This window comes from Dryas octopetala, chromosome 2 (assembly GCF_963921425.1).
Source record: "Dryas octopetala chromosome 2, drDryOcto1.1, whole genome shotgun sequence".
NCBI classification, from domain to species: Eukaryota; Viridiplantae; Streptophyta; class Magnoliopsida; order Rosales; family Rosaceae; genus Dryas; species Dryas octopetala.
The window spans coordinates 15187888-15215812 of NC_141367.1; the positions used below are offsets into that span (position 1 = coordinate 15187888).

The following is a 27925-nucleotide window of genomic DNA, read 5'->3' on the forward strand; positions in this document are numbered from 1 at the left end:
AAATTCAACCTAATTCATATAATAATTCTTTTATATGAATTTAAAATCTTTGCAACTTACCAACTAGTTTTTGTTTTAGAGGTATTTCTCATCCTAATATTGGAATCAAAAAAGATCTTTGCAACTTATGAACTAGTTTATGATTTAGTGATATTTCTCTTCCCAATATTGAAATAAAAAAAAATCTTTGCAATTTTTCTTTTTTTTTTTTGGGTTTGAAACGACCTTTGCAACTTAACTTATCTTTTTCTATTCATATTTCTATCAACAATTATTAATATTTATTATTTTTCTATACGTGAGAATATAAATGTTTGATAGAGAAACATATAATTTGTGTGAAACTCTTTATTTGAAGTTTAATAAACATTATCTTTTCAGCCTAAAGTAACATATACAAAGTGCCTGGCAAAAAACAACCAAAAAAAAAAAAAAACATATACAAAGTGGAGTGAATTGGAAGCTCTAATTTATGCATAAACATTGAGAATTCGAGATAGTTGACTCACTGGGGATCCTTAAGATCCGGCCCTGGTTATTAGTTGATCAGTTATTACTTATTAGGCGTGTACTATAAATGTGAAGGCTGATGCTTGGCTTTCCCAAGAGGCAAAGGAAAAACTCGTTAAGATGCATGGCTGCAAACAATGATGAAGTAATCCTAAAATATTTGTTACATTATTTAACCTATAATATATAAGGGGTCTACAAAAAGAAATAGCATTCCAACAAACTCAATATCTCCTGTTTCATTTTTGTAAAGATTCCCAAAATCTATTGAAATAAGGTTGAATTACATGCTAGAGAGGAGTGGTGTACTGTGCATTATTCAGAACTTCATGCAACCACCGGCGCAATTGTGCAGTGCACTATCCCCACCTTGACATTGTTAAGGTTTGAGGAAGTTAGAACCCTAAAGGAAGGTGGGTGGGGAGGGGGTATTAAGAAACTTTACGTAGATATTAGCCTTGTTTTTTTCTTCTTGATGCTATCTCTGATGCCCAAGCTTTGCCCAAATCAGTCTGAAACTTCCCTGCAGAAAGGTTGAGCATAGCTAAGGCTGTGTTTAAAATTACAGAAAAGAAAATGAAACGCACCCAAAGAAACTCACAAGGAAATACACATGCTACTTTTTTTTTTTGGCCATGAAAGGAAATACACATGCTTAAGTGCTAGAAGATTATAAATTCATTCTCCAAAGACTGGGCATCAATTTTTAATGAACGCACAAATGCATGTGCCACTTCATCTAATGTAGTGATCACAGATATCAGTTCAAGAAATTTGAGAAAATGAGAGAGAAAACAAAAACCCTTTGCATATTGATGCAACTTAACTACAAGAGCAAGATGTATACCCGCAGTTGACTGAAAAAACTCTTCTAAATCCTTTCCTTGATCTGCATAAAGCCAAAAGTAAGATCAGTCCAATTTTAATTTTCAGGATAGGAGGATAATCTTAGCTGACAAAGGACTCATGAGTGCACACCATAGATGCAAAGACCTGTATTATAGTAGAACAATATAATATTTTGAACCTCTAATGAGGTGTGTTTGAAAAATTAACAAGAATTTATACTGTAATATGGAAATGATAAAATGAACAGAAACAAGTCTCACCATTTTCATATTCCAAGGCTTGAAGTATCATCTCCACCTGCATGGAACAAAAATTACAACAGATAATCAATCCAGTTAACACGTCAACCACTAAGAAGAAAATTTCAAAACTCAAGTACCAACTTTGTAAATCAATCACAACCGCATGAAGTTATTATTATTTTCTTTTTATAAGAACTACCACGTGAAGTTATGAACAAACAGTACAACACTTTTAAATCAGTGCTACCTTTTCTGTCTGCTGCCTATTAAAATCAGAGTCATGCACTATCCTATGGTCTCTTTTTGGACAAGTTATAAAATACCTAACTGAAATTGTCTTAGATTCCAGCCACAATTGTAAAAATTTCTCTAAATAACTCCGCCTCACCACCCCTTCCTTCCCCCCATACATAAAACTTCTCAAGGTTACCCTCACAGAAATGAAAGTATTTTTAATTTTCAATATTAGAAAAGTGAAAATTTTAGAACTGGATAATTTCATCAGATTATAATAAAAAAAACACCTAACCCCGGTCTGGAATAAACATTATTGCAACATAAAAGTAATTAGCCCTCATTGTGCATAGTAACACATAGACCTCTTCCACACCATGTAAACAAAGATCATCAGTTGGCCAATACATAACTTTCACCATAATCTGACTGGAAACTAATCAAAGGTAGTGTCGAAGTTCACTCATTTAACAAGAGAGATAAACATACTACATACCTTGTCAAGGTCCTTAACAATTTTAGCTTCTGGTGAGGAATTTCCCTCATACTCCATCCACAATTCACCTATTTCCTTAGCTGAAACGTGCCAAGAAATAAAACACCCAAAGTGAGAAACAATCACCAATATCAGGTAAAGAATAACAAATGTAGAATTCTAGGACAAACTTGTTTAATACCTATTGACCCTCCACCAAGCAATTTGCACATGTGGTCTAATGCCTCTTGCTCTCGTCGACTCTTCTCCGCTTTCGGTACCCCATCCGAGGGGGTTATGTCCCCAACAATGGCTACCCCAAGAAATCAATAAGAAAGCAGAAAAACTTATAACCTTACCAACAAAAACCCTTTTGTTGTTTAACAAATTAAGTTGATGGGCAATGTGTTATTGCTAGATAGTCTAGGAATAATTGAGAGAAATTTAATTTCTAAATATTTCTACGGTTTTCATTTCCATTATTCAACTTCTAAAAGAAAAATACAGAGCTTTTGTTTTCTCTCACCTTCAGCCATATCATGAACAATGGCGATTTTTATACACCTGAAAATTAAGCAAAAAAAAAAATTAGAAAACTAAACTTGAACAATGCGAATTCCACACTATAGAAATTGATTGAAGTAATGGCAAAACTTAACTTGTCTCGATCGACACCGGGGATATCGGAAGCAATGAGAGCCATTAATCCCATCCGATACATATGATCAGCTATAGACTCTGGGTCCTTCACATCTCTCTTCACCCACCCAGCTCTTTTCGTCGTCTAATCCACAACAAGAACACAAACACATTCAAAACCAAACACTCCAAAACCCATTCCCGCAACCAAACAGAACACACATAACAATCTATTCGTTTTTTTACCTTAAGGCGGTGACAGAGCGAGAGAAAATCAATGGCGGAGGAAGCGGAGGGAGACGAAGAAGAAGAAGAAGAAGAAGAAGAAGCGGTTGTTGGCCCGTGGTTGGCATTAGAAGCGGGAGGGTCGATAGCGTCACCGCCGGTGAGGGATGACGGTGACGGCGAAGCCTCGGCGGCCATGCGGTGAAGCCTGGAAGTGGAAATCGGCGATGAAGTGGGTTTGAACGATCTGAGAGGAGCGGATGAGAGAGAGGATGTTAGTAGGAGCGATTTACAGAGGAACAGTCGGCTCATTCTGATTTTCTTTTCGGTGTTTTTTTTTTTCTTGTTAGTTTTCCTGAATTTTCGTAAAATTTTATTATTGGGCTTTTAGGATCCGCTAGATTCGGTATATGCTGGTGATGGTGATTGGAGTGTGTTCCAATGATCTGGGCCGTACACGTGGGGCTATCAGCTGGGATAATGAGATCTCACATGAGTAGGGCTGCCCATTGCTTTGGTATTTACCAAACCAACCGATTACCGACCAAAATTTTTTAGTTTAGTAAATCGATTTTGACAAGTTGAAAATCGAAAATTTGAAATCGAAAAAATACCAAAAAAGTTGGTTTGGTTTTGGTAAAAACCGAAAAAAGTTGGAAACCGACCGATTACCGAAAAATATTACCAAAAGCAACCGAATCGATTATTACCGAAAAAATCAAAATATATACCGAAAAATCTGAAACAATTACCGAATTTTAGTTATATATATTTTTATATGTAATATTATTACATTAATTTGCTTAATATATAGTTTATAGTTTATAATTTATAATTTATAATTTATATAGTATATAGTTTATATATGTAGTTTATAACTTTATATAGTTTGTAAACTTTGTATAGTATATAGTATAAACTATATATACTAAAAGTCTAAAACTATATATTATAGTTATAACTTATAAGGTATATCCATATATAGTATAGGCTTTATAGTTGTATAGGGTATAAACTATAGCCTTATGAAGTATATTAGTATAGACTATAGGGTATATAATATACTTGCATAGGATATAGGGTATAGTGGTATACTAGTATAGGATTAGAGTATACTAAATTACTAATATATATGGTATATGGTATATGAGTATAGGACTATAGAGTATAGGGTATGGTATATGGTATAGGAGCCATAGCCATATAGGGTATAGGGTATTTTTATTAGTTTTTATATGAAATCTATTAAGATTATTATAGGGTCAATATATATCTAATTATCTATATAAATTATATATATGTTTTATATAAATTATAAAACACATAATAATTAAAAATTTAAAACATATGTAAATAAGTTAAATAACTAAATAAGTAAATATGTAAGTGATGTATAAGGTTTTTATAAAACTAGTTAATATTTAATAGTTAATACCCTAAAGTTCTAAACAATTAGAAATTTCAAAACTAAAACAGAAAATCACTTTGGTAAAAAAAAAAAAAAAAAACTGAAAATCACTAAAAGTCTAAAACACTAAAACACAATCAGTGAATCACACTCTCGATTCAAAACTCAAACAGAAATACCCTAGCCTCACTCAGCCTCTCTCTCGCCGCCTTCGCCCTCGCCTTCTCAGTCTCTTAGTCTCTCGCCACCCTAGATCTCGTCATCCTCTCCCCGAAAACTCAAAAACCCATCCAAGAAACCCAGAAAGTTCAGACTTTTCTCGCCGTCCTCGCCCTCTCGTTGAATCCTCATCCTCTCACCACCCTCGATCTTGCCACCCTCGATCTCGTCATCCTTTCCCCGAAAACTTAGAAACCTATCCCAGAAACCCAGAAAGTTCAGACTCTCTCTCGCTGTCCTCGCCCTCTTGCTGAATCCTCGTCTTCTCGGCACCCTCGATCTCGCCATCCTCTCACCGAAAACTCAGAAACCTAGAAAGTTCAGACTTTCTCTCGCCGTCCTCGCCCTCTCGCTGAATCCTCGCCCTCTCGCCACCCTTTCGCCATCCTCTCACCAAAAACGCAGAAATCAGAAACCCATCCTAGCACGTCCATCGCCCATCATCCCAGAAAAATCAGACCCTCTCTCACTGAGTTTTGAAACCTAGAAACCCAGAAAACTCACTCAGACTCTCTCTCTCACCGAGTTTCGATCTCCCAGAAACCATACACTTTGTCTCTATCACCCAAGTTATAGCTTCGATTTGTTTACATTTGATTTTGTAGTTTTATTCATATGTCAATCTCTTTATCTTGTTCATGAATTAATATTTGGATTTTGTACTAATTTACGCAGGCTCAGAAACAGGCACTTGCAGCAATTTAACCTGAAGCCAAGACATGTTGAAGTTTGGTTTCAGAACAGAAGCAAGGTAAGATTTCGATATATCATATATGCAGATATGCTTATATTTGTTTTTGGGATTTAAAAAACAAATAATAAATAAATCACTTACATAACCTATTAGAAAGCTAATTTTTTCTAAACGAATTTTGTAAACTAAGTTGTGAGTTTAGTTGCTTAATTTTATGGATTTGATTTATGGCAGGTTGATACATTGCTAACTGGTGAGTAATTTAGTAAATTACATTGTTATTGGTTGCTATACCTGGTTGCTGCCTGTTATTGATTAGGAATTTTTAAAATTTATTGTTAATGTCAACAATGGATGAGAGTTCTAGAGCTGAAGTAGTCCCAAAAGGGGCTGCGGCGTCTACCCCTCCTCAATCTAGTACAGAAGTTACTCAAAAGAAGCAAAAAGTGGGGAAGAAATCTGGGTTACCGGGAAACCATGGTTCTTCCGGGGCTTGGGTTCATTTTAATAAACACTTGGTTGAGGAAACAAAAAAGTATGATGAGACATGTGATTGTGTCTATTGTGGGGAAGCATTTAAAGCACCCTCAAGTGGTGGAACCACAAAACTTTGGAACCATCTTAAGAAGTGTAAAAAATATTCCGGTTCCGAAGTGGATAAGCAACAACTAGTCTTGTCTACTTTAGGAGGTCAAGCTAGTAATTGGAGGTTTGATCAAGATAGAAGCCGTAAAGCTCTAGCTGTTATGATCATCCTTTGTGAACTCCCTTTTAATTTTGTTGAGAAAGAGAGCTTTAGGTGGTTTTGTGAAGAAAGACAACCAAAGTTTCATGTGGTCCATAGAAGTACAGTGACAAGGGATTGTATTCTTATGTTTGAGGAAGAAAAGTTGAAGTTGAAAGAAACTTTCAAATTGTTATGTTCACGAGTATCTATCACAACGGATATGTGGACATCCATCCAAAATCTTCCATATATGGTTGTTACGGCTCATTTTATTGACAAAAATTGAAAGACACAAAAGAAGATCATCAATTTCCGAGTGGTTCCACATCCACACACAGGTGAGGCTATTGTAAAGGCCTTGGAAAGTTGTTTGTTGGAATGGGGATTAGATAGACTCTTCACAATCACACTTGACAATGCCAAGAATAATAATTTATATATGGTTGATATGAAGAAAAGATTTAACAAAAGAAGTGGGTTATTATTGGGTGGTGAATTCTTTCATGTATAAAAATCAGATTATACATGTAATGGATAGTGATTGGAACAAATTAAAAAATTTGCACACTTTTTTGGAAGATTTTTATGATATCACTTTACGTGTATCGGGTTCCAAATATGTCACTTCTATGGGTTACATGAATGAATTAACACAAGTGAAAGACTTGCTTGAGTTTCATCAACATAGTGAGGATGATGATTTTCGTGATATGGCAAAGTTGATGAATGATAAGTTTGAAAAGTATTGTAAAGTTGAAGATGTCAACCAAATCTTAGTTGTTGCAGCTGTCTTGGATCCTCGAAATAAATTGCAATATATAACATGGATGTTGGGTAAGTATTTTGATGATGAGGAAGTGGGAAAAAAAATTGAAAAGGTGAAAAGCTTCATGTCAAAGCTTTATCATCAATATAAATTGGAAAGTGCAAACACATCTGATTTTGATGCATCAATGAGTCACCTTAGTGATACTGTTAGGGCTGATCCAAAAGAGAACAAGTGTGCGATGAAGAGACAAAAATTTCAATTGCATTTGAAGACAAAGGTTAATGTGGAAGCTTTAAATGATTTGGAAAAGTATTTTAATGATGGTGTGGAGCCTGATAGGCTAACTTTGATGTCTTGGCTTGGTGGCAAGGGAAAACAGCAACTTACAGTGCACTTTCAGTAATGGCACGCGATGTATTGGCAATTCCAATTACATCAGTTGCTTCAGAATGTGCATTCAGTTCAGCAAAGAGGGTGTTAAATCCTTTCCGAAGCTCTTTGACACCATCTATCACCGAGGCATTAGTATGCACCCAAGATTGGCTTAAAAGTGGTGCATCGGTCACTAGTGAAGAGAAACTTGAGGATCTTGAGGCAATTGAAAAAGGTAAGATTTTGTTTTAAATAGATTCATAATTACTTTTATTTTATGTTACAACTTCTAATATAAATATGTTTTATATGCAGATGTCCTTAAAGATTTACAAGCTTTAGCCGTAGGAGGTGATTCTTCGTCTATTACATGAAGGTTAGTTGAGTTTCTTTTTATAAATTAGATCTTCATTTGACTTATGGATCAAAATTTCACATTGTTAGTTTGTTACCCCATAAAGATGAGTGGATGACCCAACAACACACACTTTTTTACACTCTTGTTGTTTTTAATTGAATTGCACCTGCTGTCCTACATATGCATAATCTACAAAAAAAAAAATAATAATAATGAATTACATTTCTTATTCTTCTTAGATCAGGAAGCATATCAGATAACAAGCACAGCTTGATCTGAGATGAGATATCTTGCTAACAAGATAGAGCAAGCAGGGTTATTTATTGTATGATACAAAATAAGTAGAGTTTAATAAAAGCAGAGAAGAACAAGAGCACATCAGTTGATAAATAGAAGAAAGTCAATAGGACTTCCATGACAAATTCATTTCACTGCAAATACGTCCTACTTTCCACACCATGAAAAAATAGGTAATAGACCAGCATAAATTAAGTCATCAATCAATGCAGAAAATCATGTTAGCACTACTCCAGACTTCATAGAAGAGGAAACTGTTAGATAGATGTCATGCCACCAATACGAATATCAGTATTCCCAATGGAGAAAGGGTACAATTGAATTTCCTTATCTAGATAAATTATATTGTTTTTCAAGAGTTATATAATTGGAGGAACACGAAAAAGGGTAACATAATTAGAAGATTACATTATTACAATTTTTCATTCATATGTATCATTATTTATTTATGTTCTTATCTGCACAGTGGTTACTTTTTATACACTCAAATCTAGTTTTTTCAGATTTCAGCAAATTACATAAGCACCTCTGGGAAGTTGATATGCTGCAGCCCCAGGTCTTGAAGCCTTGACCTTGAAGTTTAGAGAGCAATCTTCAATATTTTATTTAGTAGTTTATTTTCTGAATTGTAAACTTTGTTCTTATTAATTTGGGTTTATTGTAATTTCTGGATTATTCTAGTTAATTTGGGTTAATTTGGGTTTTTTTAATAGTTTATAATCTCAATAGTTGATACTTGATAATTTGATCTTTGGATATGTGATAATTTGATCTTTGGATATATTGATATACTTGATAATTTGATCTTTGGATATGCTGATATGCTTGCTGGTTGTTTGTGCTGGTTGTGTAATCTAATTGTAATATTAACATATATATATAATTGTTATATATATATATATTTTGGATTGGATTCTTAATGCTAATTGTTATATTGGATTCTTAATGCTGATCTTTGGATATGCTGATATGCCTTGCTGGTTGTGTAATTTAATTGTAATATTAACATATATATAGATATGCTGATATGCCTTGCTGGTTGTGTAATCTAATTGTAATATTAACATACATGTATATATATATATGTGTGTGTGTGTGCGTGCAGGGAAAAGGCCTAAAAGGCTTGGATTTTTTTGTTTATATTTTTTTTTCTGCTATAAGCTGTAATGAACATTGTTCACCAAAATATCGAAAATTACCGAAAATCGAAGGATCCGAAAATTACCAATTACCGAAAAAATCGATTTGGTAATCGGCAACCAAATTGAATTACTGAAAATGTTGGTAATCGAATCGGTAAGGCCATTTACCGATTCGATCCGACCGATGGGCAGCCCTACACATGAGGGATAATGAAAAGGAAAAAAGATACACACTTCTAGTTGTTTTACTCAAGGAGTAAAATTTCGGATTTTGCATAAATTTCGATGGAAATTTCGAAAAATTTTAAATTTCAACAAAAATTAGACAGAAACGACGGAAATTACTATCAAAATACGGAAATTTTGAATAAAACTTTACCATATGTTTATTTAATATATTATCTAGTACATTGATAAAAAACATTGAAGAAATCTAATTCTATAATATGTTTTATGTTATATATGATAAATATAATGCGTGCCGGAGGTAAATACTGTTAAATAAACTTAGTATAATGAATAAATGGAATTAATATATTCTTTATACTATATAATCTATAGAAAATTAGGATTAAATACCAAATATCAATAGTTTTTCAGTAAAGCAGCAAGACGCTAATTTTTTTTAGTTTAGATACTAACTTAGAGTAAGACATTTTGGATTAGGTCACAAATCAGTTTGTTATACAGTTGTGACTGTCGAACAATTACAGCTGTAATTGTCGAACAATCACATGTGATTGTTTAAAATTTATAAAAAATAAAAAATTTTAAGGGTTTCATACTTTTGATTTAGGTTTTGGGCATAAAGTCCTATAACCCAAAGACTAAACATTAAAGTTTAAGCCTTGCAAATATTGAAAAAAAAAACAAATCAATAAAAAAGTTATGACTGTTAGACAGTCACAACTCCATATAACCATGTTTTTTTTAGTTGGTACTTAAACTGAAATAGTACCTAAAGTGAAATTACATAAATGTTTTGGTAGTTAAAATGAAAAAACATTACAATTTGGTACCTAAAGTCAATGGACCTTATAATCTATACTCTATATTGTTTATGATATGATATAAGATATTAGAGTTTAGGCCTCTTAGGGTATTTTTTATTATTTTTTATATAAAAATATATTAGAGTTTAGGGTTTAAAAATAATTAAACTAAACTCCAAACTCTTTTTTATCTTTTTAATTGCCCAAAAGCCCTAAATCCAAAACCCCAATCAACCCTTAACCTTTTTTTTTTTTTCTTTTTTTTTTTACTTTTTTGTTTCTATTCACATAATAATAGTATCCATTAAGTACATGACACAGCACCCTTTTTGTTTCTCTTCACATGATAATAGACTTAATAGTATCCATTAAGTATTTGAACCTTGACTGTGTCAGCGTTGGCCTACCCCAAAAGAGAAGAAATAAAAGCTCCATGGGTCATAGGTGGACAGTTAGCTAGCTGACTTGAATATTGTTTGGTGAGTCCGTGAGTGAATTTTTTTTTTCTTTCTCTTTCCTTCACTTCCTTTTCCTCACCTTTTCCTTCCATTTTCCTTCTCGTGGCAGAGCCTCTTCTTCCCTCTCATTTCTCTCTCCCAAGTACCAGCCCAAGCGCATAAATCTCTTCCCCCTTCTCTTCTTCCTCTCTTCCTCTTCTTCTCTCCGATCTCTTCCTCCTCTCCTCCCCGATTTCTTCTCCCCTCTTAGGCCGCCTAAATCTGGCCGGGATCTCCCTCTCTTGAGCTGCCAAGATCTGGCCGAAGTTGGCTGGGATCTCCCTCTCTTGCGAAGAGTGAAGACAGAGAAAGAGAAACTACTGGAGAAGACAGAAAATGAGAAATTGTTGGAGAAGACAGAGCGAAATTTCAAAAATTTCGGCACATTTCAGCGAAATTTCTAAAATTTCAAAAATTTCGGCGAAATGTTGACGAATATATGCTAAAATTTTCATACCCCTGAAAAACGAAATTTAACTCCTTGGTTTTACTTTAGAGTACCGCTATGCAGACTCAATTTTATTATCAGTAGTCTCAACATATTTTTTAGACTCATTTTCATTTTAAAAAATGTTAAAATTTATTAGTATACCCAACATGTTTTCCTAAACTACCCTTACTAAAACTCAACAATTCTACTTACTATACCCAACAAACACATCAAACCCCTCATCACCACCACCTCCCAAACCCAACATCATCACCGGTCAGTGCTGCCTAAGGACCAAGGCGACCAAGGCACATGCCTAAGGCCACAAATTGGGAAAGGCCTCACAAATCCATCAGTCTACTACTCTACTATTAAAAAAAAAATTTATAATGCCATAAAAATTTGTATAATAGAAGCCTAAAAACCTTCATCCATTTCTCTTTGAAAAAAAAAGAATTATGCCTAATGTTATTGTGGAGGCCTAGTAGCCTACATGCCTACAATTAATATTGCACACCTACAAGTAATGTTAATTGCTGCACCTGCACGCCTACAATTAAGCCATCAGTGATCAAACTCTACATTTGTTGTCTAATCCTTATTCCTAGCCATCAGACTCTCAGGCTCTCATCTCTCTCTCAATCTCTCTATTCTCTTTTCTATTCTCTCTGACTCTCTGTCTCTCTAGTCTCTAATAGTCTCAATTTTCAAACTTAATAGTCAAGACTCATTAGGATAACTCACAACTGGTAAGTTTCTCTTAATTTTTGATAATCGTCAATTTGTCATTCGATTTTTGAATTTGGGTTGTTCAAAATTGATGTGTAAATGTGTAATGATATGATTTTAATTTTATAATAATCAAAATTTTTTTCTTCAAAATTGTAGAGCTATTTACTTGTTGAAATTGTAGTTGAGCAAAGTTTTATCATTCTTGTATCTCATTAGTTTTTGTTTGTCACTTTGTTGTTTAATTATTAGTGGAAATATCAAATATGTCTAATAGGAAATTTGAATCTGGGTACGGTTAACTATGTCACAAGAAAGATTAAATGGGTTAGCCATGTTATCTATTGAAAAAAATTTGGTAAAACAACTTGAATATAAAAATTTAATCACTAATTTTGCATCCCAAAAAGCAAAAAGATTGATTTTTCAATGATTTTTTTAAAATATTTTTGAATAATATATTTGGAAGGCCTCTATGTAGTTTCGCCTTAGGCCTCACTTTCCATTGAGCCACCACTGTCACCAGTTCACCACCTTCCAAGTAGACAATAAGAAAGTTACCCGGATCTTTAGTGGCAAAAGTATGAGATTACTTCCGTAAATTGAAGAGATGTTCATCCTTCCTTTGAATGTTCGTCACTGAGATTTTCACTACCATCTTAGTCCTCTATTTTATTTTTATTTTTATTCTCACTACCATCTCAGTCTTCCATTTTATTTTCACAACCTTCTAGCCCCAATAATGTCACATTTCATTATGAGTTCCAATTGGAAAACACATGTTTCAACTTTAAATCAACATTAAAAGTAAAAAAAACAAAAAAAAAAAGGAAAAGAAATTAGAGAGAAAATGAAGGTGGCCAAGATATAAACTTCTCAAAGCAATAAAAGTGAAGGAACACCAGGAAGGTTGTGTCCTCTCAAGACACTAATTTTATTTTACTAAAGATCATTAAATACACCTGCCAACCACTTCAAAATTAAAAAATAGAACACAAACTGAAAACTTGGAAAACTACATAGATTCTAAATGAGGCTCATCAACATCAGCACTCATGTTGGAGAGATGAGTGGAGATGTTGGTATACAAAGTCGTTGGGTATGATGATGGTAATAGTGTTGGGATAGTTTAAGTTAAATATTTTTAAAATTTTTAAATTAAATATTTGTCCTCAACAGTCAATTTATATTAGGATAACATTAGAAATTAACATGTCATTAAATTGTTGGAGCTACTAATAAAAAATTTGGGTCCGAATAACTGTACCCTTTACTCTCTCTTTTTTTTTTTTTTTTTTTTGCACAAATGATCTCAATTAAAACTGTCGCATGGAGTGCAAGTTAGTAAAATTCAATCAATTATTCATCTATTCATTTGATGATCAATAACATAGGCAATATTGTGTCCTTCGACTCCTTCCCAATAAGAACCAAACAGTTTGGCTAGCATATTGTTTGCAACAAGCCCAAAGTCCATGTTATCAAAATATTCCGTATTATTGGCATTACTACTTGGAGTCTCCACATGGAAAGTCCAAGGAACACTTTTATATTGTTACCGATAAGAGTTAAATTTCGGTATCAACGAAAATATTAGTGGTCCAAAAGTAAAAGAATTTCGAAAAAATATCGATACCGGTAAAAATAAAAAGAAATTGTGAAAATTATGAAAAAAATAAGGAAATACATTTGCAAAGAGCGTGCATAAGGTCGACAACAAATTATATGATTAATGAAAACTTTAAAGATATTTATTTAATCAATTATTTATTACTTTGAAAAAAAAAATTGAATAAACATAATTGTATAGTGGATTTAATGTAATATGTGATGAATATAAACGATGGTGTCGAACACTATTACTTAAACCTTGTTCACTAATCACTGAAATTTTATTGAATACATCTCAAGTTTATTTATATTACAAATTTTTACACATTATACGTTGTATGATGAATTACATGAGTACATAGTAAGGCTGCCCATCAGTTAGTTCGGATCGGTATTAGGGTTTATCAAACCAAAACTAAAAAATTCGGTATTTTTTTATTTTGGTATTTTTCGGTTTCGGTATTTTTTGGTTCCGTAATTTTTGGTAAACTTAAGTTTTTGGTTTGATTTCGGTAATTTTGATATCGGATACTTTCGGTTCATTTTTTATTTCCTTCGGTATATCTTTGGTTCATTTTTTGTTTACTTCGATATATTTTCGGTTTGATTATTATATACCAATATAAATTAAAATTTAATCAAATATGATGCATAAAATATAATGTTTGATGAATATATATTTGCACGAGTAGTATTGGTAGTTTAGTATAGTACTAGTATTAATTGCAATAATATTAATATTAGTAATAATATATACTAGTATAATTAGTTTAATAATATGTATTAGTACATATCCTATTAATTTAGTTTGTATATATATATGAGAAGTGCTCTAAAGCTAACCAGTTAGCAAGTTAGTACGAAGCTAACCATGCTTTTGGGTCCACTACATCACTAATCTCACAATCCGAACCATTAATTATTTAGGCCATACTTCAAAGATCATCATTGCAAAAAATCAACTAAATCGAAAATCATGTAGTCATCTAATTGAGATCAAATAAATAGGCGATCAGTATTTTCGATAAAAGCATAGAAATAGTTGTTATTATAATCAAATGGCTAAATGACTTCCAATTTTGAAGATTTTTTACATGAATGATCTTTAAAGTAGGGCCTAAAAAATAAACGGTTCAGATTTTGAAATTACATTGTGTAGTGGACCCAACAGGGTGGTTAGTTTTGTATTAACTTACTAACTAATTAGTTTTAGAGCATTCTTGTACCGTTAAATATGAGTAAATATATATATATATGCATTACTTACATAAAGATGAGATTCTTATTTTCCTAAAAATAATAACATTTACTTTATTAGAGAATGACTCTATCATAACTCACACTTTTGATAATATTAATATGATAACATTATACAATTATATTTTCTTATAGTTGTTTAAGATATTAATAGTTTAATATTTATTGTATCACTAATATAATAATATTATATAATCATATATAACTAAATTTCGGTAATTGTTTTAGTTTTTTTTGTATATATTTCAGTTTTTTCGGTAATAATCGATTCGGTTTCTTTTAGTAATAATTTTCGATAATTGGTCGATTTATCAACTTTTTTCAGATTTTTTCGGTTTCGAATTTCTGATTTTCGAATTGTGAAAATCGGTATACCAAACCAAAAAAATTTTGTAGGTAGTCAGTCGGTTCAGTAAAAACCAAACCAAAGGGCAGGCGTATACATAGTATTACAAATATGTAAGGACTATTTTGTGTTTTAAGTCCATTTTATTACGAACCAAAAAGAAAGTCCATTTTGGATTTTATATGAGTGTGCCATACTATTTAGCAGTTGAAGTCTATTGGTAGTCTTATACAATTAGTGTAGTAAATATGGTCAATATAAAGAAAGATTAATGTTTTCTTTTAGATTTTGAATACACTAAAGGTTTGATTGAGAGATATTTTATGATTACATTTACTTTATGAAATGATTTAAGGAACGTATGGACAAAACGTTGGTAACTAAACAACCTTAATTAGTTTGCTTTTCTATAAGTATAATAGATAGTGAGATAGTTAACAAATCTGGAGCTTGTTTAGATGGTTTGGCGCTTTGTCTTCCTTCATAGTTTGGACAGGTGTTCGGTTTGAGCACACAGGTGTGCTGAAGAGCAATGATTGAGTCCTTATGTTTAAGAATTAATATTGTCCTTATGGCCGCCAATCAAATAAGAGGGATGGTAGACTCCATCATGAACTTATTTGATTGGCCATGAAAACAAACTTGGTCTTCAAGGACTCAAGCACAAAACCATACTGATAAGTGCCTACTAAACAGTTGTAAGATGCACCCAATATTTGTTACAACATTTATATATCCATGGACACCGTATATATACATCCTTCATGGTCAACCACTATCATTCAAATTTTAATTACACAAAAATTTTGGGGCATGGATGTCCAAAAGATCCCTCTTTATTCCTAATTTAAAATATGGCACAATTTAATGCAGAAAAAAAAATGTTATTTATCTATTTATAATTTTATATCACAATTTAACTGTTTCATTAGAAGGTGGTGGCGCGACCTCACCGACCTCCCTTATTGCAGGGCATCACCTTGACTACCCTCCATCAATTTTTCATTTTTTTTTTTTAATTTGAAGGGTTTGTATTGGAATATATAAATTTTGGTGGTTAAAATAATATGTCATATTCTTTAAAAAAAATCATTTACATTGACTGTAATATTGACTTATTATAATCCTAACTTATTATCTAACTCTTTTTCACCACTTGGCTAACCCAGGAACTTCTTATATTCTTAAGATTATGGTAGGAGTGTTGTGAACAATTGGGGTGCACTAATTTTTTATTTTTATTTTTTCGGTTGACTATTATTTTTCTTTTTTGATGAAGAGGGCTGCACATATAAATTCTAGGGGTGGGCACGGTGCGGTCCGGCCCAGTTCTCCCCCCACACCGGCACTGCACTGGAGAAGACTATACGGTGCGGTGCGGTGCTAAGCACCGGAATTGATGCAGCAGAATTGGACCAAACCAGACTGTAACAGTTTCGGTCTGGTCCAGTGCACTGCCCATTGCCCAAGTGCCCAAAATGTAGCTCAGGCTGCTCACTGCTCAGCAATTGAATCCCCAAAATGTAGTATAAAATCCAGAACCTGCATATGTAGTTCAAAGTTTCAAACCCCAATGTAATTATAAACCCTAATTTCATAGTTATTGCAAGGAAGAACCACAAAATTGCAAGGAAGAACTACAAAATTGCACAGAAATTACAGAATAACACTAATGTAAACCCTAACCCGAAATCAAACTCCACATTAACTATAAACCCTAATTTAAAATCGAAATTGCAAGGAAGAACCACAAAATTGCACAGAAATTACAGAATAACCTTAATATAAACCCCAAATTGCACAGAGATGACTAGATGAGAGAGTGAGAGATGAGAGACAGAGATGAGAGACTGATAGATGAGAGACGCGAGATGAGAGATGAGAGTGAGAGAGATGGTTACCTGGGACGATGCCGACGAGATGTATCGGAACGGCTTTTGATTCACTGCGACGACGCCGACGAGATCAGAGATTCAGAGACTTGAGATGACTAGATGAGAGACGCGAGATGAGAGATGAGAGTGAGAGAAATGGTTACCTAAGATGAGTGTGAGAGCTGAGAGTGAGAGACAGAGCAGAAAGTCCAGACTCTAGAGTCGACTGCATGAGAGACTAAGATGAGAGTGAGATCGATCAATTGGGGATTTAGGATTGGGGTAATCCGTAATTGGGTAGGGTAATTGCCTAAATGGCCAAATGGGTAAATGGGTAATTGACTAATCTAATAAGTAATTAGGGTTTGACTTTTGAGGGTTTCAAATTTTCAATTGGGGTTTCATTTAATTTTGGTGTTTCAATTGGGGTTTAGAGTATAGGGTATTTAGGGTATAGGGTATAGTCTTATAATAAACATATACATACAAAAATTATAATTGGGGTTTGAGGGTTTCAAATTGGGGTTTCAATTGAGGTTTAGAGTCAATTGGAGTTTAAATTGGTAATTTGTAATTGACTAATCTAATTGGGGTTTGAGAGTTTCAATTGGGGTTTCAATTGGGGTTTAGAGTCAATTGGGGTTTAAATTGGTAATTTGTAATTGACTAATCTAATTGGGGTTTGAGGGTTTCAATTGGAGTTTAGAGTCAATTGGGGTTTAAATTGGTAATTTGTAATTGACTAATCTAATTGGGGTTTGAGGGTTTCAATTGGAGTTTAGAGTCAATTGGGATTTAAATTGGTAATTTGTAATTGACTAATCTAATTGGTGTTTGAGGGTTTCAATTGGGGTTTAGAGTATAGTGGCCATAGGCCATTTAGGGTATAGGGTATAGTCTTATAGTAAACAATAATATATATATATAAAAATTATAAGCTAGGATATACTATAGTATTATAAACTATATACTATATAGTACTATACATATATAATATACTATATATGCCATATAGGGATATATAAAATATATTTTAGGCTCTAAAATATAGCTAGGTTAATATTAATTTTATTATCTAAAATATATATAAATGTGTGTAAAAAAGTGTATAAAAATGTGTATAAAAATGTGCTAAAAAAGTATATAAAAATATAAAATGGTATAAATATATATATGTTTATACATACATAGTCTGGTCCGATTCGGCCCGGCTTCAAGGAAAGCAACATCAAAACCGAAACCATATTGGACCGGTCCAGTCCAGTTTGGTCCAATCTTTAACCAATTTTGATTAACACGGTTTTTTCAATTTTTTAATTTCCGATTTGATTTGGTGTGTCCGGTTCGCGGTTTAAATTGCCCACCCCTACTTTAGATAAATTCTTTGGATGGATAGAGAACTTTGTTTAAGTTGCCAGCACAGATAAATGGGCTTAAAACATACTGTTGGGCTTATTAATAACAATCTCTAACTTGGTATATGCATGACACACTCTTCTTCGTCAGTTTCACTGTTACGCCCACCCATTGAAGCAAAATCCTAGGTCAAAATGCAGAGCATCTGTCCCAAATCAGCAGAAGCCATAGCCAACAACGAAGACCTCCTCACGCAAATCATTGTGTGCTTGCCAGCTCGGTCTCTGCTCCGCTTCAAATGCGTCTCCAAACAATGGTACGTTCTTATCTCCAACCCCAAATTCTGTGACCGCCACACCCTCCAAAACCCAAACCCTAAAATCTCCGCCTTCTTCCCCAACACATCAAATCCTAATTTCTACACCATATCTCTTCCTAACAATGAAAACCCATCTGGGGTTCCCTCAGTGCCCTTCAATTTCATCCAAGACCCTGCAGGCATCGAGATTCTGCAGTCCTGCAATGGCTTGCTCTTGTGCACTTCCTGCGGCGAAAGAAACAGAACCCGCAGATACTACGTTGTCAATCCCACAACCAGTCAGTTCTCAAGACTTGCAGATAGCGGTAAATCCACAGGCATTTTGGGTGTTGCTTTGGCTTTTGACCCTTCCAAATCGCTTCATTACAAGGCAATCTGGGTTCGGAACACTGCTGCATATCCACGAATACAGGTTGAGCTTGAGATATATTCGTCTGAGAGTCGAAGTTGGAGGTTGGGTAAATCTCTTTTCGTTGATTCAGTTGGTGTCAACTTCAGTGATTGGGTATACTGCAATGGCGCAATTCATTGGATTGACTTGGCAGGTAAGTTATTACACTATAACATAGATGATGAGCGTTTTGGAGTGGTGCCTAGTTCCCCAGGTTACGAGCATGGGGAGTATAGATATTTTGGCGAGTTGCGTGGCCATTTACATCGTGTTGAAAATTTTTGGCCTTATATTACTGAATTTGTTGTTATGGTGATGGCGAGGGACTACTCTGGCTGGTCTGTGCAGTACCGTGTTGATATTCTCCCCATAATATCCGCATTTCCTGAGATAGTTAAGGAGTATGCGTTTCCTGAGATAGTTCAGTACTATTATGACCCTAGTGACCGTGGCTCTTATGCATTTGTTGTTCTCTCTGTTGCTCCAGATGAAAATGAGGAGGGTTTATCTTTGCTGCTGCATATTCCGCGTAAGGTCATCTCTTATAATCTTAGGGATAACACCTTTAAGAAACTTTGCGACTTAACTCCCAAAGGCATTAAGAAATCTTTGCAACTTGGATGGAATAATTATCATTATATGGAGAGTTTGGCTTGTGTCTGATGGTATTTCTGAATATGACTTGCATGTGATTTTAATTCTCTGGATTGTCTGCTCCTAGTTTCAGTTTCGTTCATGTGAACTCGATCAAGTCACTTATATAGCTATTGTTGTGAGTGTGATTTCTCACTATTAGTTTCCATGATATATATTGTATGTTCTCTCTTTCAATGACGTAACTATGTGTAGTTGCTTACTGATCTGTTGTTTTGTCCGATCTTACTAAGTTGTCTCACCCTTTTTCCTCCCATTTCAATATCAAGACAGACATAGCTTGGATTAGGAGTTGATTCACCTTAATTTGAAGTTTTGCAATTTTCTTTTTTGGGAAGTAAATTTCTCCCCCCAAAACACTCTCCTCTTTGGCAGTTCTCTCTCCCTTTCGAGAAAGGAGGTAGGCACCAACCTCCCCTACCGGAGCCTCCTCTAGCTTTCTTTCATATATTTTTATTAAGTTCTAAATTAAAAAGAATTAATACTTTCAAGGATTAGTGTTGGGATATTGTGAAATTGAGCTTGATATAGTGATAAATATCATAATTTTTAAATTTCTTTTTGGCTGAAATGGGGTGTGATGCACAACCATTGTGTGCCTCGAAAGGCCAAGTTTATCCTCCTCTGTTCTCTCTATAACACACTCAGGACCCTCCAAAACATGAGGAGTCAAATCTAGAGAATGGCCTAATTGGGCAATGCTATCAACTGCAAGATTACATTCCTTGTAAATATGATTAATGTTATAAGTCCCAAGTCCCTAACCGGAGATGCTTACAGTCCTCAAGCAACCCCTTGACTAGATTGACAACAATGGCGGAGTCAGATTCCACCAATATGTGGCTGATATTATAGCTCAAGATCCCGAGAAGCTTTGGAGTTCTGGATTTGTTAGCATCTGCCCTTCCTCTAAGAAGCTTAAGATCACAGATTCAGATATACCAAGGGAGAAATGGGGCAAACAAGCTGCTCCAGTTCAAAGAGCTACAACAGTTAACATTAGATAACAAGTGAGCATTAAGTGATGAAGGGAAAGGACTCTACAGGATGATCACAGATAGAACATGAAGCATCAACAACAAGGTGCCTTCTGAGTCTTTGCTTATTAGTGAGCAGCTTCCCTTGGGAAAGAAGCCAAATAAAAGTTTCGACTTTGGGAGCCAATTTCAGCTTCCAAATGAAAGACCATTGTAAATTAGACTAGAGGAGATACTCTTCCAGGTACTAGAAGCATGGGACATTAGGGCAAAATTTTAAACTCCTAGTGCCACTCAAATATTTCTTCCTCGTCGTCTCAGCCCTTATTGGTGTTTCTATCTGGCTTTAGCAAGTAAAGCCTAATTCATGAGCATCCTTAATTTTTAAATTAATAATGGTACAAACAATTGGGTGCATTAATGTTTTCTTTCTTTAAAAAGAGTGTATTGATTATTTTTTGAGGGATTTTTGGACAGTCATATGCAAATTTAATGATAATAAGAAAAAAAGAAGAATAAAGAAAGAAAAAGACAAAGAAAAAGAGAAAGAAAAGGAGGATGGGTTTGTGTAATCTGCAGATCGTGGGGATAGCTGTTTTTTTTTTTTAATTTAAATCTATTTGCAGGAGAAAAAAAAAAAAAAAAAAAAGAAAAAAGAGAAAGTAGCATAAGTTAGAAAAAGGAAGAAGGAAGGACGGGAAGAGGTATTTTATTTAATAAAAATATCTCAATGCTAGGTGGTTGTGGTTAATGACTTGGTGTTGGGCTGTGGTGATGGTGTTGGGTGGTGGTGGTGGTGGCGGTGAGGATGTTGGGTCTGTTTGTTTGTTGGGTATAGAAATGAATAGGTTGGGTATAAAAATTCGGTCGGGTTCAGTAAAAACCAAACCAAAGGCAGCCCTACTTGAACAAACAACAGAAGAATGGGCCTCTCAAACTTGCTCGCTATCTTTATAATTCTCTCCGTCGGTCTCAACTCATTGTCTCAGACTCTCAAGTCTCAACCATTGAAGCAAAACCCTTGAGCAAAATGGAGAGTCTCTGTCCCCAATCAGCAGCCATAACCAACAACGAAGACCTCCTTACACAAATCCTTCTTTGCTTGCCACCTCAATCTCTCCTCCGCTTCAAATGCGTCTCCAAGCAATGGCTCTCTCTCATCTCCAACTCTAAATTCTGTGACCGACACACCCTCCAAAACAAAAACTCTAAAATCTCCGCCTTCTTCTCCGACAATTCGATTTGCGATTTCTACTGCATACCTCTTCCCAACAATGAAAACCCATCTGGGTTTCCCTCAGAACCTCTCAATTTCGTCCAAGACCCTGCGGGTATCAGGATTCTGCAGTCCTGCAATGGCTTGCTCTTGTGCTGTTCCTGGCGCAGAACAAACACGACCCCCGGCCGCAGGTATTATGTTCTCAATCCCACAACCAACCATTACTTGACTCTTCCAGCTACTAGTAAACCCACAGGAATTTCGGGTGTTGCTTTGGCTTTTGACCCTTCCCAATCGCTTCATTACAAGGTGGTCTGTGTTCGCAGCACTAGGTTATCTTTTGCTAGACAAGTTGAGCTTGAGATATATTCGTCCGAGACTCGAAGTTGGAGGCTGAGAAAATCTACTTTCAATGCGCCACTTGGTATCGACTACAGCTCCGGGGTATACTGCAATGGGGCAATTCATTGGATTGGATTGGATGATGGTGAATTGTTACACTATCACATAGATGAAGAGCGTTTTGGAGTGGTATCTAGTTCCACTTTTTATGAGGATTTGGGGCATAGATATTTTGGGGAGTCCCGTGGCTATTTGCTTCGTGTTGAAAGTTATCGCCCAGATATTACTCAATTTTTTGTGCTGGAGATGGAGAGGGACTACTCTGGCTGGTCTCAAAAGTACCATGTTGATCTTTACCCGATAATGACCGCGTTTCCTGAGATTGTTCAGGACAACTCTGACCCAATGAACCCTTCTTATTTATTTGTTGTTCTCTTTCTTTCCCGAGAGGTAAATGAAGAGAATTCATTTATGTTGCTGCATATTCCTAGTAAGCTCATCTCTTATAATCTTAGGGATAAGACCTTTGAGAAACTTTGTGACTTAACTCCCAAAGGCACTACTAAGAGATTCTTATATGTTGGATGGCGTACTTATCATTATATGGAGACTTTGGCTTGTGTGTGATAGTATTTCTATCACAAGCTGTTGTCTTGCTTTTTTTTTTTCCTTCTTTTTTCTAGTTGCAAAATCAAGAATGTTTGGTATTAGCAAATTCTATTACTTATGTATTTGACATAATTCTAATGGCATTTTATTTCATTATTTCTACGAACTTGGATCAGTTATTTGTGGTTTTCATATCATAGTTCAACTTTCAAGGAAGGGTGCGTAAAACAATCTCCTGCAATCAGCATTGCTTTAGATAAATTTAGCTTTAGGTTATTCAGATTGCCATTTCTAAACTTGTCAAGTTGAGTTTCTGGCTGTGGTTATTATGATTGTGCTTCATGTACTACATGAATTATAGTCTGTTGTAAAGCATAAACTTTGCCCCTTTAAGTTTACATAGATATGCATTCTCTGTAATTCCTCTTGCCAGGGAAGAAAATGAACAGAACATATCATGCTCTATTACAAACTGGCCAGGTCACATCATATAATTTTGAGACTTTGGCTAGTGTTTGATGATGTTTTGATGATCTTTGTCTTAAACTTTCATAGATGTTTGTTGTAAATACATGTATTATCAGTGCTGCTGTTATTTTTCGGGTTTGAACTGAGTTATGATGATTCACTTTATCATGGTCATAGTTGGAGTTTGAAGTTTTTCATTATTGGTCAAGGGTTCCTGGTTATCTAGCTAATTCCAAAATAAAGTTAGCCTTAGATTCTGTAGATTGGTATTTATGCATGGAACTTGGGTTGTTATGTTATATTTGGTTACTTTCGATGTGCTTTCATGTAGGAATTCCCATTCATAAGAAGTTATAGCAGTATTAAGCATTTAGAATCTTTAATGTTGGAATATTAGGAACACTATGTTTCCCCTATGCAGCTTGGTACTAGGAACATAATTAAGGAGCTTAAGTTGGTTTTGGTTGGCCTTGTTGAGACCTGGGTCGGAGCTATGAATTTTGGTTGTCTTTCTTGAGTTTTTTTTCCATGATTGGGGTGCTCTGAATAATTACCGTAGCTATATGCTTGTCAGAATTTGGGTGTGTGGAATCCTCTCTGTCTCCATCATGTATTACTGAAGTTCAGGAGTCTGATCATTTCATTCATTGTAAAGCGCCCTTGAATCTAGAGATGAGTTCTATGAAGTTAATAATGATAGTTATTGGAAAGATCTTTATGCTAGCCTGGTTTCTTTATCCAATTGATGTGTTGGTATTCCTTAGATTGTTCTTGGTGTTCTCAAAATTAGAGGTTCTCATGAGGTGGCCAGCTGGTTGTCAGAATGGAATAATTGCTGGGGATGGAGGAATTTGAGCAGTGCATTCATAATTCTGAACTTGGTATGTGATCTCGGATGTTCTGGTCTGTTTGTTTTTAACTTGGTGTAATAAACTAGAAGAGACTGGCTCTATTGCTAAGAAAGTGTACAGGGTTTGAGGCAATGAGTTCTGACTGGTTAAATTCCATAATTTCTTTGTTGAGTTCTTTCTTCTTGGGATCTCGGAGCATGCCCCAGCCTTGGTCAAATTAGGGTCTGCCCTCAAGGTAAGTTCTTTGACTTCATTGCTGATAGTGAGGTTTCTTCCCTCTAGGTTCATGGCTCTTGTCAATTCTTGGTTGCTCTAAGCTTAATTATTAAAGATGGAGCTCATGAAGCTCAGCTCTCAGCTTAAGCCATATTTGTGAAAACTTTGATAGGAATAGTATATGCACAACGTGATTCATTTAAATCAATTGAACTATTGATTTTGTGGGGAAGTCGGGGTCTTTGTCTGCTAGGTACTAACGACCACCATGGGAATAAAACCTCATTGAAAATTCTAATGAGGAATAAAGAGAATATTCTACTGTTACTGATCTCTTCAGCACACAGAGAGCTGATCTGCTTCGGAAGCCCATTAGTTTTGAGCAATTTCCTTAATCTCATTTTTTTTCTTTCTATTTTTTCAGTTTCGGAAACTTTTATTTTGCTGGGTTCTATTAAGTTTTGGGTTGGTATTTGATTTCTCTAGGTTAGTATAATATTTTGCTGCACATTTGAGTTGCTAGTGTTAGTTGGGAAACTGGAGTTGCTGGCCTGGTACCTTTGGGCAGAGGTAATCAGACTCTAATATGCAAGTTAGCAGTATTACGTGTGTATGTATATAATATTTTAAATCTAACTGATTAGCAAGTTAAAAAAAAATTAATCATTTTTTTAGATTCATTACATGATATAATCTCATAATTTGAACTATTTATTTTTTAAGTCTCACTTCACATATCATTTTTTAAAAAAAAAACTCATAAATCGAAAGTCTTTTAACTATTTGATTAGAATAACAATTATTTATATGCTTTGATACCTATTATATATACACGAGGATGATCACTTGTGGTTCAAGACATTGACGATGGCCAATACATTTTTGCATAATTGGCGAAAGCCTTCATTCTCAGATGCCATCATGGTTTTCTGACTGCTCAGTAATTCATCACAGGAATCAACATCACTAAGTGCAACCTTCACCCATTTTTCCACATCATTGTAGGCCTTTACTGACAATGCAGCATCCGAACTATCAAGCTGCTCCTTCGCGTCTGAGTAATACTCTATGCAGTCTGTCAACTGTTGCTCAATCATCGGTTCTAAGCCAGTCGTCGTGTTTATCATCAAACTTTTTAGGCCCTCGTCGATGTTTGATGCATTTGCAGCCGCAACCCTAATTGCTATGTAGGCCAGCCCCGTAAGGTCAGCTCCTTTGCTGTTTGGGTCATTTGTCAGTGTAGAGATGCATAGATCCTTGTGGGGCGAATGTTGGCATGCTTCTTCAATTAGCTTCATATTGTTGATCATCATTTGGTCACCATGCCCTGTAACAACTTCTTGTTTTTGCAGCACGTACAAGGTTGAGAGGACCAAGAAAAACGTTGCTGAAATGGGCTTCATTCTTCTTCTTCTTCTTCTTCTTATTATTCTTCACAATGGAGGAAGAAGACAAGTTGATCGATTCCAATGCTAACGAAGATGCTGAATTATAAATATGAGGAAGAATGCACAAATGGGAATGATGATCAGTTTTGTTTAGCAGCGGAGAGCTAGCCTTTCAATGTTGGCATTGCAGTTTATGAGGGCCTTCTAAACGCGTCTTGTTCCTTCAGTTTGAGTTGTTTAACCACTTAAAACTAAATCTCGTTTCATTTCTCAAAATAAAAGTAAAAAACCTAAATCTTGTTTCATTTCTTACAAAATATAAATAGAAAAACTAAATCTTGTTTCTTTAATTAAATACTTTAATATTGTTATTGACAGTGGTGGACGAGATACTTTGAGTTTTTTTTGTATTTCATTTCCATTATCTGCTTAAACTAATCTTTGTTTTCAAAAAGAAAAAGAGAGGAACTTCTGGCCGGGTTCATCATCAACAGGGATGGTAATTAAGAAAAAGAAATAATTGTTCATAATTAAAAAATATTTTGATCTTGAAATTTTTTTCATTTAAGAGGAAAAAAAAGAGGATAAACCGGGAAAGTGTTAAATTCTTTAGTCCATTCCAAATCATTTCATTTTTCAATTTCAAACGTTAGTATGAAAAGTTAAAAGCCGATTCATTCATGGATAGTTAGAAAATGGAGTACATGTTCCTATTCAAATTGTAGCATGGTTTTGGCGCACACAAATAAGGCAAGTAGATAACTTGTCAGACATGGAATGTCTTTAATTACAAGATCAGGAAATCAAATCAGCATTAATGAAGAGATTTTGCTTCACACCAAATCAAGGAAGAAGAAGTTTGGGAAAATCTTGCAGCAGCAAAACATCTATAAATTAATATTGAAATTCAAGACGTAAAATGTCTATAACACCAATCAAACTCAAACACATATATATTATATATCAAGTTCTTCCTTGCGGATCAAGCTTTCTAGTTCTCACATTTATCTCTTTAATTCTTGTATTCTTAGAGTCTTAGACTTCACTGGTGAATCTAGGATTATTTTAGTTTCCTTTAAGTTTTCTTGTAATCATTGTAAAAATCAGTGTGTTTGCTAGATTTAGAATCCCTAATATGTATGTTTTGATTAAAAATTGTTTTCTTATCCGCAGGTTATGGAGGAGGGTGGGATTTCATATCTGTATTCCATTTCTTACGCAATGTGGCAGATAATATATATAGATGAACATTTATATAACTTGGAGAACATTATGATCATCAAGAACACTGTAGGAGTACGAGAGTGATTAGCCCAAAGACTCCTCTCCAGAATCTTTGGTTGTTGGTGAGGAAGAATCAGAATATTCTACACAAAGTAGAAGTGCTGGGTGGGTAGAGAAGAAGATAGACCTCCAAGACATGACCCTAGAAGAAGAAAAGAGTTCCTGCACCACATCCGATCCTACTAACTCTGGTCTTTCAAGGAAAGTAGGGAATATGCTCGGGAATATCGCAAGGCTTGAATTGTGGGGGATTGTTCTAAGCCACAATAGTATAATTAAGTTTTAGTTATTATGGCTTTATTATGGTTTAGTTAGATTAAAGTCATTGCATGAAACTTATTTTGGATAATATTGTTTTAAAGTTTTCAATTTTATTTATTGTTGGAACAATCTTAATATTCTTGCGGATTTTGTGTGGTATATCTTTTTTTAATAAATTACTATCAATGACAAAAAGCACAAGGTTTATAATTAGAAATATACCTAAAAAAAAATTAAGCTAAAAGACATTCTATTTGCGTGAGTGCATCGTCAGTGTAAAAAAAGCTGCCGAGTGCTCGACATTCTTGCCAAAGGCTCTACAAATGCAGATGTACCCGCATCTCCATTTTGAGATGCAGTATTTGGAGCTAATATTGAAATTGCATATGTCTTTTTTAGGGTATTTTGAGCTTGCATCTGTAAAATTGTCCCAATGTTTATAAATTTAATTTTGTATTTTTTCAAAAGTTAGAAATTTAAAAAAATAAAAAAAACTTTTAATGATGGCGATAAAAAATAAAAAATAAATTTTTCCTATAGTATGACGAAGTAATTATATTCACTTTTGTGAATAGGACAATGCTAGCCATATGAAATCAAAATCTTATCAAGCCAGCCATATAATTTATAATGGTATCTTAAGTACCTCTACTGTTATAAAGGCTCATTCATAAATATACCCTCCAAGATCTCT

The 27925-nt window shown here is 34.5% G+C and overlaps 3 protein-coding genes across 5 annotated transcripts; 2 read left to right on the plus strand and 1 right to left on the minus strand.

Annotated features, from left to right (window-relative positions):
- Window positions 1-656: 656 nt before the first annotated feature.
- Window positions 657-3523, minus strand: LOC147293388 (Metal-dependent phosphohydrolase). Its single transcript, XM_086232279.1, has 8 exons — window positions 3196-3523; window positions 2970-3094; window positions 2837-2874; window positions 2513-2623; window positions 2332-2411; window positions 1620-1656; window positions 1358-1399; window positions 657-1033 (listed from the first exon to the last, which is right to left on the minus strand). Exons 1-8 carry the CDS (start codon window positions 3484-3486, stop codon window positions 963-965), a joined length of 795 nt encoding a protein of 264 aa, XP_086088405.1. The 5' UTR covers window positions 3487-3523; the 3' UTR covers window positions 657-962.
- Window positions 3524-18395: 14872 nt separating this feature from the next.
- Window positions 18396-19818, plus strand: LOC147293389 (F-box protein At5g07610-like). The gene has a single exon (XM_086233957.1). The coding sequence runs from the start codon at window positions 18447-18449 to the stop codon at window positions 19623-19625; it is 1179 nt and encodes a 392-aa protein (XP_086090083.1). The 5' UTR covers window positions 18396-18446; the 3' UTR covers window positions 19626-19818.
- Window positions 19819-21525: 1707 nt separating this feature from the next.
- LOC147293390 (F-box protein At5g07610-like) lies at window positions 21526-26197 on the plus strand. Of its 3 annotated transcripts, XM_086232944.1 has the most exons (3): window positions 21526-22604; window positions 25253-25503; window positions 25651-26197. In XM_086232944.1, the coding sequence occupies exons 1-2, from the start codon at window positions 21624-21626 to the stop codon at window positions 25301-25303; spliced, it is 1032 nt and encodes a 343-aa protein (XP_086089070.1). In that variant the 5' UTR covers window positions 21526-21623; the 3' UTR covers window positions 25304-25503; window positions 25651-26197. The 3 variants fall into 3 exon arrangements, with proteins under 3 accessions (XP_086089070.1, XP_086089069.1, XP_086089071.1); XM_086232943.1 differs by lacking the exon at window positions 25651-26197 and having other exon boundaries at window positions 21526-24317; window positions 25253-25331; XM_086232945.1 differs by lacking the exons at window positions 25253-25503; window positions 25651-26197 and having other exon boundaries at window positions 21526-22003; window positions 22139-25108.
- Window positions 26198-27925: the final 1728 nt, after the last annotated feature.

What these genes read in the sequence shown, in the direction of transcription:
- LOC147293388 (XM_086232279.1), bottom strand. Translation starts at nt 3,486, where the DNA reads ATGAGCCGACTGTTCCTCTGTAAATCGCTCCTACTAACATCCTCTCTC. An exon ending in CCCGGTGTCGATCGAGACAA is followed by an intron (nt 2,875 to 2,969) that starts GTTAAGTTTTGC and finishes CTTAATTTTCAG; the next exon opens with GTGTATAAAAATCGCCATTG. An exon ending in TGTTCATGATATGGCTGAAG is followed by an intron (nt 2,624 to 2,836) that starts GTGAGAGAAAAC and finishes TTCTTGGGGTAG; the next exon opens with CCATTGTTGGGGACATAACC.
- LOC147293389 (XM_086233957.1), top strand. Translation starts at nt 18,447, where the DNA reads ATGCAGAGCATCTGTCCCAAATCAGCAGAAGCCATAGCCAACAACGAA.
- LOC147293390 (XM_086232943.1), top strand. Translation starts at nt 21,624, where the DNA reads ATGGAGAGTCTCTGTCCCCAATCAGCAGCCATAACCAACAACGAAGAC.